This window comes from Anabrus simplex, chromosome 9, assembly GCF_040414725.1.
Source record: "Anabrus simplex isolate iqAnaSimp1 chromosome 9, ASM4041472v1, whole genome shotgun sequence".
Classification (NCBI taxonomy): Eukaryota; Metazoa; Arthropoda; class Insecta; order Orthoptera; family Tettigoniidae; genus Anabrus; species Anabrus simplex.
In genome coordinates this window covers 53,874,993-53,894,174 of record NC_090273.1, presented here as the reverse complement: position 1 = coordinate 53,894,174, position 19,182 = coordinate 53,874,993, and the positions used below count along the sequence as shown (strand labels likewise).

The 19,182-nt window shown below is 41.6% G+C and overlaps 1 protein-coding gene across 1 annotated transcript in view; it reads left to right on the top strand.

Annotated features, from left to right (window-relative positions):
• LOC137502156 (neuroglobin-like) overlaps positions 1-15,147 on the top strand; it is a 580,803-nt gene extending 565,656 nt beyond the window's left edge. Inside the window, exon 4 of the mRNA XM_068229146.1 lies at positions 14,995-15,147. Within this exon, the coding sequence (XP_068085247.1) occupies positions 14,995-15,147 (153 nt within the window). The remainder of the gene's footprint in view (positions 1-14,994) is intronic.
• The last annotated feature ends 4,035 nt before the right edge of the window (positions 15,148-19,182 follow it).

The window sequence follows — 19,182 nt, the reverse complement described above, 5'->3', positions numbered from 1 at the left end:
GGAGTCAAAGAACTATTTTGTTGGAGAAATTTTTATTTCAAATGTTTGTTCCTTGCTAAATTTTTTTTTTCAGTCATTGGTTAAGTTGGCTGTATACCCCTCTCTTTCCCCTTGTTTTGCATTTAACCAATCCCGAATTTCTGTTATTAATTTCTGACCAATCGTAGGTATCTTCCCCCATCTTGAATATGTTGCTGTATCCTACCCAATAAAAAGTTTGTGGGAGGGTGTTTTCATTCCCCTAACCCCTAGAACCTTCCGCGAGAGGATATAAACTGCTGATTTTAGGGTCTCCGGGCCACTTCTGTTCCATCTTTCAGTGTATTAAGTACATAGCAGGAGGCGGGAAGCGCCTCTTTCCTCGGCAGCGGTCAACAACAAGGTAATGGCCGATTAATAACTTCTTTCTTTGCTTGCTCAGCAGTTTAACTCTCGGGGCGGGTTCTAAGCGTTCCACCATGTAACCTTTTCCTAAATGTAACTACTCCTTTTATATATTCTCTTTTAAAGCTACATACTGGGATAGAGAGTGCTAACCCTCTCGAGCTCCCACTCATATTGTTTTGAGGTGAACTTATTTTTCTCAACCTATTCTTCCTTAATGTAAAACAAATTGTTCTCTTCTTAAGTCACCTCTTTAGTATGGGATTAGCCCTTGTATTAACGGCCTAGTGCCAAGTAGGTCTTAATCAAAGTGTATTAGGAGTGCAAGTTCGCCTCCTCTCAAATTGTTACCTTAGAGGTCATTTAATTAACCTTCTTTTCATTTAATAGACCTCAGTAGATTGGGTATTTTACCCCTGTGTTTATGTCCGTTGAGGACAACTTGAAGGTGGAGTTTGGTGTGGCCTGGGAGAGGCTTAAATTTGAGAGCGAATGGCTCTTTTGAAAATTGAGTGTTGTATGCCTCGTGGAGGCTTTTCAGTGTAATTTGGAGCTAGGGCTCCTAGGCATGAATGGGGTTTTCTGCCCCTCTGTTGAAACTTGTGTTTGGAGGTAAAACTGCGCTGATTGCCCAAGCATTGTGTTTTTAGGGCTCGAAGCCCAAATCCTGTAAATATTGTAACTACCCTTTGACTTGCTACTTTGTACCTGCCATGCTTGTTATTTCTTTGTTTTTGAAAAGAAAATATAACCTGATTAAATTTTAATTAATTTTACTTTAGTAGCTGGAGACCCGTTCACCACCCCGCACCTTCTTTCACGCATAACTACCACAAAAACACGGTAAGAAGTGGTAGCAGAGCGTGGTTGAATGGGTCTCAATTTAGCCCCTTTTGACGGCTAAACATTGTTTTGTTCCGACTCTAACTATTTTTTCAGTTGCTGGAATTTTTGAGTTTTTCAAAATTGTTCTGTCACCATGCCCGGCCCTCGCGATGTTCTCCATCTTAACTATTTGCGCAAGGAGGAGTTGATCTATGAATTGACTATTAGAAATGTACAATCTGGAGGCACGGTTGCAGTAGACACAAACAAGCTTAGAGTGTCCCTAGATTTGCCCATTTCCATCCCCAATTTGGGAGAGAAAGAAATTGACGACTCTCTTTCCACGATCACGGAGAATATTACTGGGCTAGCGTCTGTAGTTAGTTTTTTTGATGAAAATGATCCTTCTCCTAATCAAATTAAGCGTGTGCAAGCTAGGCTGTTTCATTTTTCCAATAGAGTTAACGATCTGTTGTCTCTAAAGTTGAATGACGTTCAGAAGAAGGAAGCTAGTACGCTGCTTGAAAATATGTCTGAATTATCTAGCAAGGTCACTCAATTGTTAACAGGGGAGGTTCCTCCCAAAAGCGATCTACCCACCACAGTGAATGTAGGTAGCGAGGAAGAGCCTCATAAGGGAGAAGTTAATAGGATAACCGTTGCTGCTCAAACTATCTCTGCCCCATTGGACAACGAATCTGAACGCCGTGCATCGTTGAGTAATATCCGTTCGGAATTAACTTCCTTGCCATTGAAACCTTTACCTACTATGTCACCCGGGTTTAGCAGCTTGCCTCACCCATTGGCAATGTTGCTCAGAGGTATCTCTAAGTTTTCGGTTAATACCACCAGTGAAGTAATTTCATTTTTAAGATTTCTGGTTGAATTTCAGGATCATGCCCTTGTGTTTTCTCTTTCTCCATGTCAAATTTTGCAAATTATCTATCCTTATGCAATTGGTATTCTTTCTGACAAAATAGTAAGAGCCATAGCCGAACAGTCATCTATTGAAGATTTTCATGCACACTTGCTTGCAAATTTTATTCCCGCCCGCACGAGGTCTTCTCTGATTCAGAAGTACTATTATCATGTACAGCGATTGGATGAGAACTTGGCTGATTTCATACAAGACATTAAGTTTTATACTAGGGTGTTTGCTCTTCACTTCCCTGAGGATCAAATTGTACAAGCTATTGTGGAAGGTATTTCACCATCTTATAGGTCATACTTGTGTTTCGCGGCGTGCCCGTAAACTTTCTCTGAACTTGAAGCGTTGGCCGTCTCAGCGGAAGGAGTTAGGTACGCCGATTCTTTGCGTGTGGCAAAAGAACCCCCTCCTTCGTTTAGTAATACTCGGCCTCCACCTCGCCGACCAGTCACACCCCGTAAATGTTATGCTTGCGGGTCGCCTGACCATCTTCGCAATAAATGTCCATTGGTCAAAACTAGTAGGGCAAATAATGGAGCTGGTTCAGCACAAGGCTGTTTTAAATGTGGGGCTTTCTCACATATCGCCAAGAATTGCCCAAACTCGAATAGCACCCCCTCCTGCTCAACTTCTGGTGCAAATTCTACCTATGCTAATAATAAAAAGTGACTAGTGGCTTCGGCTGAGTCGACTAATCCATCTTCCCGAGACTCAGCCCCTGGTAAACAGGTTGTAAATTAAGGGAACGAGCAATTTTCAAATTTATCTTTTGAAGGTCCCAAAGAGTGTCTTAGGATTGCGGCGGATTCCCCCGCACCTGTTCCTTTTCTTAAGATTGAGTTAAATAACGAACCTATTACAGCTCTCTTAGATTCAGGCAGTGTTTGTTCGATTATTTCGGCTGAATGGTATTCTAAATTGAAATCTGTTTGTAAACTACCTGACTAGGTCTCATCTCCTGTTCAATATGTTTCGGCTAATTCATCCCCATTAGAAATTCTAGGTTCCTTATTGGTCAAAATTCGTATTTTTAAATTCACTTGGAAAGTTAAATTGCTTGTGGCCAAGCTCTTGTCTTGCCCCATTATATTGGGAGCGGACTTTATTTTTCACACTGGTCTTGTGCTCGATCTTCAGAGTAGGTCTTGCACTTTCAAATTTGCCTCTAATTGTAGCATCCCTTTATTAAAGTGTAATTCTGCATCATGTTCTTCTATTTCGCCTACCCAGGATGAGATGTTGTTAGACCTTAGACATCTACCTGAGGAGCAGGCTGATAGTATTCGTAAGCTGTGTCAGTCGTTTCCAGAGGTGTTTTCTGATACCCTTGGTGTTACTGACCTGATAGAATACAAAATTGAGGTCACGGATTCGATTCCTGTCCGTTTTCCACCGTATAGGCTATCTCCACCTAAAATGAAGGCTCTGAAAGAAATTATCGATCAGATGTTGAAGGATGGTATTATTAGGCCCTCTAAGTCAGCGTATTCCTCGCCTATTTTTCTAGTCCCGAAACCCCAAGGGGGCTTCAGGCCTGTCATTGATTACAGGGCTCTCAATCGGAAGGTGGTGTTACAATCTGTGCCCCTTCCCGACCTTCATTCTTGTTTTTCATGGTTTCGTAAGGCCAAGTTCTTTACTATCTTGGACTTGAATCAGGTCTATAATCAAATTCCCCTTGCCGAAGAGTCTAAACACCTTACAGCGTTTGCCACGGACTGGAATTTATATGAATACAACCGCGTGCCTTTCGGGCTCCCCACGGGAGCAGCTGTACTCACTAGGCTGCTAGATAGGGTCTTCTCCGACATCAAATTTGAGTACTTATATCACTACTTGGATGATGTCGTCGTATTTTCAGAGACTTTTGAAGAGCATCTAGATCATCTGCGAGAAGTTCTCGATCGCCTTCGTAAAGCTGGGTTAACTGTTAAGTTGTCCAAGGTTGCCTTTGCTAAGCCCTCTATGTCTTTCCTAGGGCATATTGTGTCACCTGATGGTGTAGCTGTCGATCATTCTAGAACACAGGCCATCCGTGATTTTAAACCTCCCAAGGACATCAAAGGCATCGCCAGGTTTATTGGTATGGTGAATTTCTTCAGGAAGTTTATTCCTAACTTCGCTAATAGAGCGGCGCCCTTAAACCTTCTTCGTAGGAAAGGCATCAAATTCGAGTGGGGACCTTCTCAACAAGCCGCTTTTGAAGACCTTAAATTAGCTCTTTGTAATGCCCCTGTACTTGCTATGCCTGATTTCTCGAAGAAATTCATCGTCCAAACCGACGCGTCGTCGTCAGCAGTAGCGGCAGTCCTTCTTCAAGAGACTGAACTAGGGAGGCGACCCATCGCCTATGCATCTAGGACCTTGTCGGCTCAAGAAGCCAAGTATTCCATATATGAGCTCGAAGGTTTGGCAGTCTTATTCGCCTTAGAGAAGTTCCGTCTCTATCTGGAACATGTTAAATTCGACCTGGAGACAGATAATCAAGCCTTAAGCTGGGTCTTAGGTAGGCCGCGTCGTACTGGTCGTATAGCCCGTTGGGCCATCCGTATTTCTGCCTTCCAGTTTGATGTTAGACATATCAGAGGTACCGAAAATATTGTCGCTGATGGACTCAGCCGTATGTTTTCAAACGACGTCGAGACCCAAGAACCGGTCGACAGTTCATCACCTCCCGAGTCCATACTATCTGATGTTAATGCCATCTTAACGGATGCCCCCATGCTCTTTAGGGATATCGAGAAATACCAACGTGAAGATCCGACGCTGGCTCCGATAATGGAAACCCTTTCTTCTGGGGAACATGTTGTCCCTTATGTTCTGAGGAATGGTGTTCTATGTTGCCCTTCGAGGCATGACAAGATGATGAAGGTTGTCGTTCCAGCTGTCCTTGTGCCTATGATCTTCAAATACTATCATGAGACCCCATTGGGGGGGCATCTGGGAATATTTAAAACTCGTGAAAAGATTCGTGAAATGTTCATCTGGAAAGGTATGGACGGTGAAATCCGTGAACTTGTAAAAGCTTGTAAATCTTGTTTGCTCAGTAAACCCACCATGTCCACCAAGGTAGGCCTTTTGTCTTCGCATCAAGCATCGCGCCCCATGGAACGCCTGTATATTGATTATGTAGGACCCTTCCCCCAGTCGAAGGGAAATGCCAACAAATTCATCTTTGTATGTGTAGATGGTTTTACAAGATTTTCCTGGTTATTTCCGACTAAGCTGGCTACCGCTCAGTCCACCATTACTTGCCTAAATTCTATTTTTGCTTCTTTTGGTCCGTGCCAATATATTGTGTCCGATAATGCTAAGGCGTTTACATCAAATCTTTTTCGTAAATTCTGTTTTGACTTATCCATCTCTCATGTAACTACTTCTGCTTATTACCCTCAACCATCTCTGGCTGAACGGGTTAATCGTAATCTCAGGTCCGCACTTATTGCCTATCATCATGATGATCATTCCAGGTGGGACACGTCCCTGCATTGGTTAGCTTTTGCTTTGAATTCGGCGGTTCATGAATCACATAAATTTACTCCAGCTTCTTTGATGTTCAAGTTTTTTCCCAACTCGCCGCTCTCTAACCTCTGGTCTCTGAGTGACATTCTACCCGAGACAATAGATCCGGATAATATTAAAGATCTTTGGAAGAAGGCTAAAGCCAATCTTAAGGTATCTCATGAAAAGGTTAGGGAAAGGTATGATCGTGGACGGAGACCCACCACTTTGAATGTAGGTGACCAGGTGATGGTCAAGAACTTTGTTCCCGCGGGCAAGCTTGCCCCCAGATTTCATGGGCCTTGTATCATTCTCGATTTTCTTACGCCAGTTACGTTGTTAGTAAGCAATCCAGCCACCGAGAGGATATTTAGAGTTCACCTGTCCCAGGTGAAACCGGTGTAATTTCTGTGTTAACTTGCTTCATATTATTTTGAAAGGAATATGAAGGTTATATTTTTTTTTTTTTTTTTGAGTTTCACTTTTAAGGCTTTCTGCCCCTTCTATAATATTTTGTTTTATATGTAAGCATTTGTGTGAAACCTCCCCCGATTTGTTAAACTGCCATCCTGTCCTTGCCTCGGCCATTACCACGCTCCCGTCTCCTGCTCCAATACACACTGTGGATGAATTATATTAAATGCCATGGACATCTGCACGCCGCTGACCCCTCAACCTCTTCACCAAGCCTGTGCCCTCAAAAAGATGATGGTCCAACACAATTCTGCCGCCTAGCTTTAATGTTTCAGTGCCCCCGCAGCCGCGCGGCGCCGTGCAGCAACTGGGGCAGAGGACGGGCCCCCTCTTCTCCAGCGAGGACGTCAGGTGCACGGCGAGCCAGAGCTCTCCTCCCGGCCAAGGCTGATGCGCGGCGCACGACCTGCTACTTGCCCGCAGCCTGTATATGTTCACCGCGGGCGCGGCGTGTTTCAACACCTCTGCTCCCCTCATAGTGCGGGCGAGCGGTATCTCAGGGTACTTGAGGGGTCCGAGCGGCCTCCCTGTGGACGCAAGCTGCAACGGCCGGTCTGGCCATTCAACTTAATCAACATCAACTACATGGACAGTTACGATAAGCGATGACTACACTTGGGAATTCAACAGCAATATTTGGCGGCAATTGCAAAATTTTTCTTCACCTCTAGGTATTAAAAGTTTATCTTCAGAAATTCAACTTCTACAAATATAAAGACTTTACTTCACCTGCAACAACAAAATTTTGAAACTGAATCAAACCAAATTAAGAAATCTTATAAATGCTTCTGCAATCAATCTTCATATCCACAGCATAACTTGGACCTTGTTTCAAACAGATTTCATGTGCCACCCCTGGAGGTACTTTTGGGGGGGGGGAGGTCTGTACCGGGCGGTACACCTCCACGCCGCTAATTTAAAATTTGCGCCAGTTGAAACTCCTCTGCTGGAGGAAGTCTGAACTTTATATACGCTATTAATTCGCTACCTTCTCAAAAGATGTCACCACGTGGAAAATTTTGAGTTTTTGAACTGTGTCATTTTTGATGTGTTTTTGTTTTGCTTGAAGTAAGAAGTGTGAACTTCCTCTTCTAGAGGACACTTCTGAAGATCAACAATAGTGCACCCTAGTGCGGAGTCAAAGAACTATTTTGTTGGAGAAATTTTTATTTCAAATGTTTGTTCCTTGCTAATTTTTTTTTCAGTCATTGGTTAAGTTGGCTGTATACCCCTCTCTTTCCCCTTGTTTTGCATTTAACCAATCCCGAATTTCTGTTATTAATTTCTGACCAATCGTAGGTATCTTCCCCCATCTTGAATATGTTGCTGTATCCTACCCAATAAAAAGTTTGTGGGAGGGTGTTTTCATTCCCCTAACCCCTAGAACCTTCCGCGAGAGGATATAAACTGCTGATTTTAGGGTCTCCGGGCCACTTCTGTTCCATCTTTCAGTGTATTAAGTACATAGCAGGAGGCGGGAAGCGCCTCTTTCCTCGACAGCGGTCAACAACAAGGTAATGGCCGATTAATAACTTCTTTCTTTGCTTGCTCAGCAGTTTAACTCTCGGGGCGGGTTCTAAGCGTTCCACCATGTAACCTTTTCCTAAATGTAACTACTCCTTTTATATATTCTCTTTTAAAGCTACATACTGGGATAGAGAGTGCTAACCCTCTCGAGCTCCCACTCATATTGTTTTGAGGTGAACTTATTTTTCTCAACCTATTCTTCCTTAATGTAAAACAAATTGTTCTCTTCTTAAGTCACCTCTTTAGTATGGGATTAGCCCTTGTATTAACGGCCTAGTGCCAAGTAGGTCTTAATCAAAGTGTATTAGGAGTGCAAGTTCGCCTCCTCTCAAATTGTTACCTTAGAGGTCATTTAATTAACCTTCTTTTCATTTAATAGACCTCAGTAGATTGGGTATTTTACCCCTGTGTTTATGTCCGTTGAGGACAACTTGAAGGTGGAGTTTGGTGTGGCCTGGGAGAGGCTTAAATTTCAGAGCGAGTGGCTCTTTTGAAAATTGAGTGTTGTATGCCTCGTGGAGGCTTTTCAGTGTAATTTGGAGCTAGGGCTCCTAGGCATGAATGGGGTTTTCTGCCCCTCTGTTGAAACTTGTGTTTGGAGGTAAAACTGCGCTGATTGCCCAAGCATTGTGTTTTTAGGGCTCGAAGCCCAAATCCTGTAAATATTGTAACTACCCTTTGACTTGCTACTTTGTACCTGCCATGCTTGTTATTTCTTTGTTTTTGAAAAGAAAATATAACCTGATTAAATTTTAATTAATTTTACTTTAGTAGCTGGAGACCCGTTCACCACCCCGCACCTTCTTTCACGCATAACTACCACAAAAACACGGTAACAATAATAATAATAATAATAATAATAATAATAATAATAATAATAATAATAATAATAATAATAATAATAATAATAATAATAATAATAATAATTGTACCGGGAGGTACACCTCAACGCCGCGCATTCAAAACTAGCGCCTAAATGAACTCCTCTATTGGTAAAACAGTGAAACTGAAACTACACCAACTTGGAACTTTAATCAGAAGATGTCACCACTAAAATATTGAGTAATTTTGTTATTGTGCAGTTTCCTAACCTGAGTGAATTTCTACTTGTTTTGTTTGACATTCATCAAGAAGTTTGGACATTTTTCCACAGAGGACACCACTAAAAAGTATGATCATGCACCCTGGTGCGAGTTGTAAGAAGTTATAATTTAAAGAAGTTTTGTATTTCTTGGTTTTTGTAAATGATTGATGTTCATTTATTTTTGGGTTAGCAATATTTCCTTTTTCTTTCCGCCACTTTTGAATCTAGCCGAACCCTAATTTCTGTATTTAATTTTCAATCTATCACAGGCTTCTTGTTCGATTCTAAGTGTAACTTTGAAATTCATCCAATAAAATTGAGAGGGTGTGGCTAGTTTAGTCTTGAATGGTTTCGAACCTTCCCTGAGGGTTTATAAACTCCGAATTTTCTCGTTTCTTGGCCAATTGATCGTCATCCTACTGAGTGTGTGTGTCAAAGCAGGAGGCGGGCGGCCTCTTTCATCGGTCAACAGAACATCTACAAGGTATTGGCCACATAACTTCTTTCTTTCTTGTTACCTCCGCAGTTTAACCCGAGGGAAAGGTCCGACTCTTTAGTTATGTAACAAGCTTTTCTAAAATGTAACTTTCTTCCGGCTAATGTAAAAACCTTCATAAAATCTTTAACTGTAAACCGGGGATAGAGAGTGATGTACCCTCTCGAGCTCCCCTTCATCTTGGTTTGAGGTGACTACGTTTTGTAACTTTTCTTCTGTAAGGTGTTAAAGCAATTCCTATACGAGTCACCTCAGTAGTTTGGGAATAGCCCCTATTTCATCGGCCTAGAGCCCTTTAGGTTTTTAAGTGCTCATTATATTGGAACGCCGTGTGCTTCCATTCACCTTGTGTTTGGGCCAGTTATTTAACCTGTTCTTTTCCATGAAGGCCCAGTAGGTTGGGTATTAAATACACCTGTAAGTTCAATTTGTAAATGGTGGTGTGAGAGACCAGAGACTGATGTAATGTGCCTTGAGTAGGCAGTAAGAAACTGAGAGCCTGTTAGCTCTTTTTCAAATTTTGTAATTGTAACGAGCGCCTCTGGAAGGCTAGATATTGTATTTTGGAGAGCAAGTAATTTTGAATTAGGGGATTTCTGCCCTTGAATAATTTGTGCTCTTTTGTAAATTTGAGCTGGGGGCTCAAGAATTGTAAGGCGAGGGGCTTGAAGCCCAGGACCTGTAAAATTCACTAATATTGTATTTTCCTTGACTTGTTTCAAAATCGCTAATTGTGCCTGTTATGTTGTTATTTGTTGATTTTTAAATTAATAATAATAATAAGCAAGTTCATTTAATGTCAGTAATGATCTCATGATAATAATAATAATTACTGTTTTACTGGGCCTAGTACCTAAAACAGGGATTTCCAATCCAGAGATGACTTTCTAATATTTTAACGGTCAGTTATCTCCAATAATAACAGCAGCCTTTTTAATTTTATTATAAAATGTCTTATTAATAAAGTAATAATATTAAACACATCCGGGTCTTTCCAATCGTGAAATTACCAGCGTTTCACCCCAGTGTAGCAGTGGGTTCATCAGTTGGATTGCCACAATTTTCCAAGTCGCTAGCGGCTAGTGCGCCATTGAGACCCCACAGCAAGCCATCTATATAAGACAATACAGTGACGGTGCGCTATGGGGAGTATGTACGTCCAATTGTATAAGTGCCTCTCCTTGCCAATATTATTATTATTATTATTATTATTATTATTATTATTATTATTATTATTATTATTATTATTATTATTATTATTATTATTTATTTATTTATTTATTTATTTATTTATTTATTTATTTATTTATTTATTTATTTATTTATTTATTTATTTAATCTATTTACCCTCCGGAAGGACTTGGGTTCGATTCCCCGTCAGGAAATCGAAAAATTTAAGGAACAATGTTTCCACTTTCCGAGGTGCACTTGGCTCTGAGATTCACTCGGCGCACACCAAAAATGAGTACCAGATTAATTCGTGGTGGCCAAAGCGGCCAGGCACAAAGCTAACAACACTACCGCACCAAGTTCTGAGGTTACGGATAGTGGGACCCTTTACCTTACACCCCTCCAAAGTGGTGGTGATGATTGTATTAAGAGGAAGTACAACTAGGCAACCATTTTCTATACAACACTAAGAAAGAGAAAAAATTGAAGGGATCCGGCACTTCGGAAAGATATCGGCCAAAGAAAGACAAGGACCACAAAGGGCGTGAAAATGAAGGACTCCCCAGCCCTCGTAATCAAATAGCGTCAGGGTCGGAAAAGAACAAGAGTTGACCAAGGAAGGTCAGACAGTATAGATGAAAGGGAGGAGTCTGGCATAACTAACTAGAAACAATGCCAGGTCTCAGGTTAGGATCCAGTGGTCACTAATCCACTGTCCCAATTAAGAGCCTCTGATGCCCCTTTTAGTCCATTCTTCCGACAGGCAGGGGATACTATGGGTGTTATTCTATCGACCCCGCCCACAGGGGTCCCCTCCAAGGACCTCCATAGCCCGAATGGAAATAACTTCGCTTTCTTCTAGAGTTATAATTTCTGCACATTGTACAGGATAAATGTACTGGTTTACTTTCTCTCACTTTTACATTGTTTATGCTTTTAGGTTGGCTTATCTTTCTATGCATGGTTATTACTTTGTGTGTGGCCAGCTCCGTAGCTAAATGGTTAGCGTTCTGACTTTGGTCAAGACGGTCCCGGGTTCGATTCCCGATCGAATCGAGGATTTGACCTTAACTGGTTAATTCGCCTAGCGCGGGGACAGGGCGTGTGTGCCGTCTTCATCATTAGAAATCATCTTAGGTAGGGCCCCACCCTCCCAGACGCGCAGGTCGCCTATAGGCAGTCTACTAGCAAAAGACCTTCACCAGGCCTCTTCGGAGGCCATACGCCACTAGTATTATTTTCACCCCACTGCCGGCAGCCCTGAAGGTGGTTTTCCGTGGTTTCCCATTTTCACACCAGACAAATGCTGGGGCTGTACCTTAATTAAGGCCATGGCCGCATCCTTGCCATTCCTAGGCCTTCCCTATCCCATCGTCGCCGTAAGACATATCTGTGTCGTTGCGACGTAAAGCAAATAGCAAAAAAGAAAACTTTCTTTCTTTCTTTCTTTCTTTCTTTCTTTCTTTCTTCGGTCATTTAAATTTGTTAATCACGTACGTAATTACGTGCCCTAAAACGCTTCTGTAAAGAGTATGTGTAAAATAGTATTAAAGCTTCCATATAAAACGAAGATTTACACGCACTCACCGCGATTCCACCCAAAAGCACAGCGGTGAAAAGTGAGATCTGAAATGACTTGCGTTCATTATTAATTTTTCATTAGAGCCCATGAATTATTCACAGCCACTTAAGCACAGGAAATAGAAGCTTTTCCCAGAGGTATTGAAGTTCTACTAACGACGCAATCGATCAAAGGATGAGCGACTTCAATATTGCCTCCATCAATTATTCCATAAACCAAGGAAAATAACAGCAGATCACCTTTGCATGCAGCAAGACAACTCTTTAAATATGCATAGTTCTTGCGAGAAGGTAGTCTGAAATGGAATGCAGAATGGAGAGATTTCTTTTTCATTGAATATGGATTTGTATTGTTTTCGACACTTCAGTTTACGTGCCTTCATGCTTTATGGCCTTCGGTTGTTTTGAATTAGAGATAAAATCGAAATGTAAAATACGAGGGATACTCAATAAGTAAGGTAGTAGATCCACCTTTTGTAAATTTAGAATCATCTCAAGAAAATACTCTGAAATAACTTCTAATCCATTTTTCTTCTACACGTTGCTTTACGCCGCACCGACGAAGATAGGTCTTATGGCGACGATGGGAGAGGAAAGGGCTCGAAGTGGGCAGGAAGCAGCCGTGGCCTTAACTAAGGTGCAGTCCCAGCATTTGTCTGGTGTGAAAATGGGAAACCACGGAAAACCATCTTCAGGGCTGCCGACAGTGGGGTTCGAACCCACTATCTCCTGATAACTGCATACTGGCTGCAGTTAAGCGACTGCAGCTATCGAGCTCGGTCTAATTCTTTGAAGATAACGATTTTTTTGTTTTCATGTTCTTAAATGGCATTTAGGGGCTCATAAAACATTGTAATTTATTCCATGGGATGATTAATAATGGCAATATTCATGCCAACTCAGAAAACTAAATATATGGCTGCTGGGGAAGCATGCAAGGAGAACATGCCAGACTCAGTAACTGTGGGCAATTAAACCTTTGAGAGAGTTGAGCAGTTTAAATATTTGGGATCGACAGTCACCTTTTCAAATGATACATCCTATGAAATTAAACAGAGATAAATAGCAGCCAACAGAGCCTAATTTGCTCTAACAAGACTTCTCTCCTCAAGGCTCTTGACTCCTACCACCAAATTAATCATCTGCAAAACGCTTATGAGACCTGTGCTTACATGTGCCTCGGAATAGTGGCGGCGATATAAAGAGTCGTCCAGTTGCAAAATCCGTTATGTCCATTTTTTTCTCAAAATGTGTTATCACCGCCATTGTATGCAGCTCATCATAATACACAATCCAGCAATGTAATACGTGAGCAAAGGCCATTTAATCCATACGTTTAAGGGTGACAAATAAAGGAACTGCTGCAGAAGTCGTTATGTGCAGCGTCTGATATGCAGCAAAGCTCATTATGTCGCAGAATCCTGTAAGAGGATCATACTTACAAAAACAAAAGCAGGCAGCTGTGTGATAAGAAGTGAAGTAAACAATAACAGCAATTGTGGTGGAAGCGAAAAGCATATTGAAGCACAGGTAACCCTTTTCTACTGTTGTGCCAGTACCAGTGGAAGAAGGGGTTCATCTTAAGAAAGAAAAGCTCAACGACCTGAACACATTGCAAACCAAACATTACGGAAAAGAGTGAATAAGGAACGATGACCTCAAGTTCTACAAGACACTGCTTGACCAGCGGCAAACTTTAAACAGTGAAATGCCAGGCTATGACAATGATGTGGGAGATATTGTTGAGGGCAATGACGGATTGTTAATATAATTGTACAAAATGTTAAAGAACTTATAAAATGTTTGAATAGTGATGATTTCTTGATGTAATCATATAATCAAAGAGCGGGGATTAGATATCAAAACAGTATATCCTAACCTTAAAATTATTTCAATTCGTGCTATTTTCATAGTGTAATACTTTCAAACGTAGCAAATAAAACACGTTCACCATAAATCTGCACACTCTATTCCATATACTGCTGCACATATCTTTCATCTACACAAAACTGCTGCAAAACTCGTTACGCCCAAATGCTTTTTGCAGAAAACATGGGTTCTGTAAGTTATAATTTGTGGAGATTTTGCGGTGTGACGAATATGAACGCGTACTGTTTAATTACAAGATTTCAACCTCCTATCTTTGTTGCATAACAAATGACAGATTTTTGCGCTTCCTGAAAAATTTGTTTGTCTGCACATAATGGGTTTTTCAACTGGACGACTCTAAATAAGGACCCCGCAGACTCCGCGGGGCGGGGAGGCCTGTGACTGTTTCCCAATTCAGTAGCTGAAGAGTGATTTTACGTACCTATAAAGCTACAGCACACAACGCAGTATTATTTGTATTACAGAGGGTAATTTCAAACTTAGGCCACAGTAGTGCAGAGCTTCTTTCATCAATAGGTAGTTATTTCTGAAAGAATGTGGGTTCCCAACCTGTTCCAATAATAACCATCACTTGCTGCCACTCACAACAAGACTTTTGATGTAATTCGCCAGTTCTGAGAACCCAGTAGTCAGCGAAGATGCGACAACAAAAACATCCGAATGGCCTGAAACCTGTATCATTTACGAAGGACGTGATAATGAAAGACTCCCTAGGCCTCGCAACTTAATATCGTTGGGGTCAGAAAATAACTAGAGTTGACCATGGGAGATCGGATAGGAAAAATGGAAGTCAGGAGCCGGGAAGTGGAAGCAATCCGAGGACTCAGCTAATGGCCCCGTGTTCACCAATCCACGGGGATACGGTGGACGTTATTCTACCGCCCCGACCAACCGGGGGCCCCAAAAGTCATGAGAGCATGGGTGTTATTTTCTGTGTCTCTATGTCTAAATGTTCCTTTCTGGCTGCAATTCACGCACTACATGGCATACAGTACCTATTCTCCCGTCGAAGACGCCACCCCTTCCCCGAGACCATACTGTAATAATAACAAGTGCTTATGTATAACCTCAGTTCTTAGGAGCAACACTAGCAGTACGCCTCTACTAATACAAATAATTCTGCTCTTGTTTCAGCTGATTGGACCACAGTTCATCCAGGCGATCCAGCCGTCCCTTGAAGACCGCTGGACTCCAGAACTTCAGCAGGCGTGGGCACAGCTGTTCCACTACATAGCGTTCTTCATGAAGGGTTCCATGGAACAAGAACGCTTAGCGGTGGAACAATGAACCAGAAGAAGGCGTTCACGAATCTCCCTGCCGCACATCTTCGTGAACGTCAAAGGACAATGAGCACTGGAGCGGCAGATTATATCTCAAATAATACTGTGTCCTACATTGCAAATGAGTACTCAGGACTAGTTTTTCCCATTGCTAGTGCAGTCCTACTTCAAAGGGGCAGCACATGAGGGTACCACAGTTGACGAGAACGGAGAATCAGTCAGACATCAATCATCTGCATTTAGAACTGCCGCCGAAATAGTATATATTCTCTATCAATTGTCCACATAGCTCTGAAACGTATTCAAAGAACTCGGAAATTCATCGAACATTCCCTTTGATAATTTGTTCCAATCCCTTACTTCTTGTCCTTTAAATGAATTTTTGCCCCAATTTGTCCTCTTTGAGTTCTAAATTCATGTTCATATTATTATCTTTCCTACTTTTGAAAGCTCTGTTCAAGCTTATTCGTCTACTAATGTCATTCCACGCCATCTCTCCACTGACAGCTCGAAACTTACCACATAATCGAGCATCTCGTCTCCTTACTCCAAAGTCTTCCCTGTCCAAAGTTTGCAAAATTTATCGAAAGTTACCCGGAATAGATATTTTAGAACTTTTCCAGTTCTCGTACGAAGTAGTCCTGGTGTGGCTCCCTTAGTGGAAGCATACTCCAATTGGGGTCTAACCTGAGACCTATACACCCGCTCGCTTACATCCTTACTACAACCCAAAAATACTCTCATAACCATATGAAGAGATCTGTAATCTTTCTTAACAACCTCTTTAATATGATTACCCCAATGAAGATCATTCTTTATATCAACATCTAGATACTTACAGTGTTCCCCATGAACTACTATCACCCCAAAACACAGTAACAAAATCCACAGTTCTGGCCTTCAAGCAAGCAACTCAATGTTGAAAATATCCTAGGGATATGAGTTACGAATTTTAGGTAAATAAAATATAATAAATTATGAGAATATATTCTTTATTTATTTCTGAAAATAACAATCCCTTTCTCAATCATCGTTATCCGGACGATTAGATTAGCAGTTTGCCTTTTTCTACCACTACGGGAACTAATGTGACTCAATGCATTGTTTCACTTAAGCGCCACTACGAGCGCTAATGTGAGTCAATGCAGAGATTCACTTAAGCCCTTATAACTACATTCGACGCGGAGATTTTTTAAAACATCAAAAAATGCCTGAAGGTATCGAACCAAGGAACACATTACAAAAATAAACATGTGCTTAAGTTAATTTGGCTAGGGTTTGATAGAAAACGAGTAAATAAACGAACGATTTTAGGCTGTTTTTCCGGAACTGCATTTAGCCCGGAAGTGATTTTAGAATTATTTTTTTTAGTTTGATAGAGGTATCCAAGACGTACAATTTGAAAACTTTCCGGGCCCTTTAGTCCTTCAACTTTCGGCACAGTTGAGGAAATTGCTTAATTTTAAGGTTTTCGTAGTATAGGGACCCCTAAGGGATGTTATCAGCTTTATCAAAAAGCACTGAGTCAATGGTCAGGAATCCAATACGGCCAAATATATCTTAAGCTTAAAAGAGCCTTTCACCTCCGACAAGTAATTCAAAAAGAGTTGTTGGGTGAAACACTGTTCTGCCCAGTAAGTAGAGTTCAGTGACAGAATTTTGAAGTTGTAGTGAAGTACACAACACACTGAATCCACGTTAGCTACACTTTAATTTTGCATCACAATTCTCGTTACACACACACACAAACATCTCACTCCATCTCTGCTTTTTCTGCCGCCTTTTTCACTCGGCAAAGATCGCTTATTTTCCACTAGGGGGCGGCCTACGCCACTCCCCCTCCAGTAACCAAGTTACGATACAAAGACAATATAAACATAAATAAAATGCACCATTATTAGAAGAATATTAAATATGTACAACATCATCTAGATAGCGAGTGGGAAACCTGACTGTCCTTTCACTACGTGATTTTGTTACCACTTTCTCCTTGCTGGGCTTGTCCTGGGAATCGATCGTTGATCCATCAGGAGGTAGAGTCCTTGCAAGATACCTGGTCGTTCTTCTGACGAGCTGTAGAAGACTCATCAACTGCTGCTATGAAGTTTCAGGCGATCAATGGAGACATTCACAGATTTCTTTATGATAACCGTGAAATATTTATAAGCTTTGGCAGTTACCTGGAAAGGACCTTCATATAGGGGTTTCACAGGTTTTTTTTTTTTCACTCTATCGATTCTCAGAAAGAGATGGGTACATTTATTCAAGTCTTTATGGACGAACACAGTTCGGGAAATTCTGTGCTTAACTTCCACAGGTCTGAGTTGCTGCATGTGCTGCTGAAGTTTGGAAACAAAAGTTTCCTGTTCGATTTGAGATTTAGGGTTATCGAAGAATTCACCCGTAAGCCTAATATGCGTGCTATACACCATTTGTGAAACTGAACTGTTCGAGTCCACCCGGAGTGATGCGCGTAGACCTAGCCACACATTAGGAAGGGTGTCTGTCCGCTTTATAGAGATGTGAGCTTTGATAGGAGTTTTTATTGTTCGATGCAGACGTTCAACTTCACCACTGCTCTGCAGATGACAAGGGTGTCATACGTTTAAGCTTCACACCACACAATTCGGAAAGATTCTTAAAGACCTGACTTTCTAATTGCCGGCTTTGGTCAGTAATTACTTTTGCTGGGACTCCAAACCGCGTCACCCACCGATTATAAAATTATTTTGCTACAGTCTCTGCTGTTATATTTTGCATTGGTGTTGCTTCCATCCAGTTTTTAAAACGATATATACATGTGAGGCAGTAGAGATAGTCATCAGAAGGTGAAAGATGTCTATGTGAACAGTGCTAAACCTCTCATCAGGTTTGTGAAAATGGCTGACTGGCGATTTTGTACATCTTGTTGTTCTGTATTTTTGATATCCCATGTAGGCTTGCGTCCCTTTTCTGACGTCATTCTTGATACCAGGTCAGAGAAACTTGAAGTCATGAGCGTAAAAGTAGTCTTTATCCCGTGATGCGCGACTGCATTTTTCTTAAAAGCGGACTAGGTTTCAGATCGCCTAATTCTAGGCCTGTTACGAGCCGTTTTATTCGTTTATCTTCGCCTTCCTTGAAGGCGTTCTTTAGCCGCGAAATATTTATTCATTTCCTAACTTTTAATATGTCCCAAATGTTTTCAACATATTTAGGTTCAAGCTGAGACACGAGGTAGTTAAATTTTGTGTCCTCTTGGCTAATTCTTGACATAGAAAACTGAGCACCCACTTGAAAGAACCATATTTCCAGTTTTTCTATCCAGAAAGGAGGGATCTTGATGCTTACCTTGTTAGCTTCATCATATGTCCTGAATGAGATTCATTTGCCGTCGGCATACCCGTTGTGTTGTTATAATCATTGTCCTTCAAGCTTACGTTACACTTACGCACTTCGCGATGTTTATTACGCACTTCTTCACTGAATCACGTCGGCGTCACCAATTATGGAGTGAAGTACACAACACACTGAATCCACCGTGGCTACACTTTAATTTTGCACCATAATAATCGTTATACACACCACGGCCGACTTGATGCGTCGCTCTAGCTAGAGCGCAGCGGGGGATCCAGTCGGCCGTGTATACACACATACAAAAACAGCTCACTCCATCTTAGTTTTTCCTGCTGCCTTTCTCACGCCGCAAAGATCGCTTATTTTCGGTTTTGAGTTCAGTCAAGCCCACTAGGGGGCGGCCTACAAAGTGTTCTAGTGGAGACAGTGCCGATTCTTCTTCTTCCTCTTCGTAGTGATTATTGTTTTAAGAGAAAGTACAAGTGGACAACCATCCTCTATTAATACTAATCAGAGAGAAAAAGATTCAATGAGTCCGACACTTCGAAAAATGAAGGTATGGGCCAAAGAAAGACAAGGCCCACGAAGGGCGTGCAAATGAAAGGCTCCCTTCGCCTCCATACGTAATAACGTCGGGGTCGTAAAAGAACAAGAGTTGACCAAGGGTGGTCGGATAAGATGAATGAAAGTGAGAATCCTGGCGCAA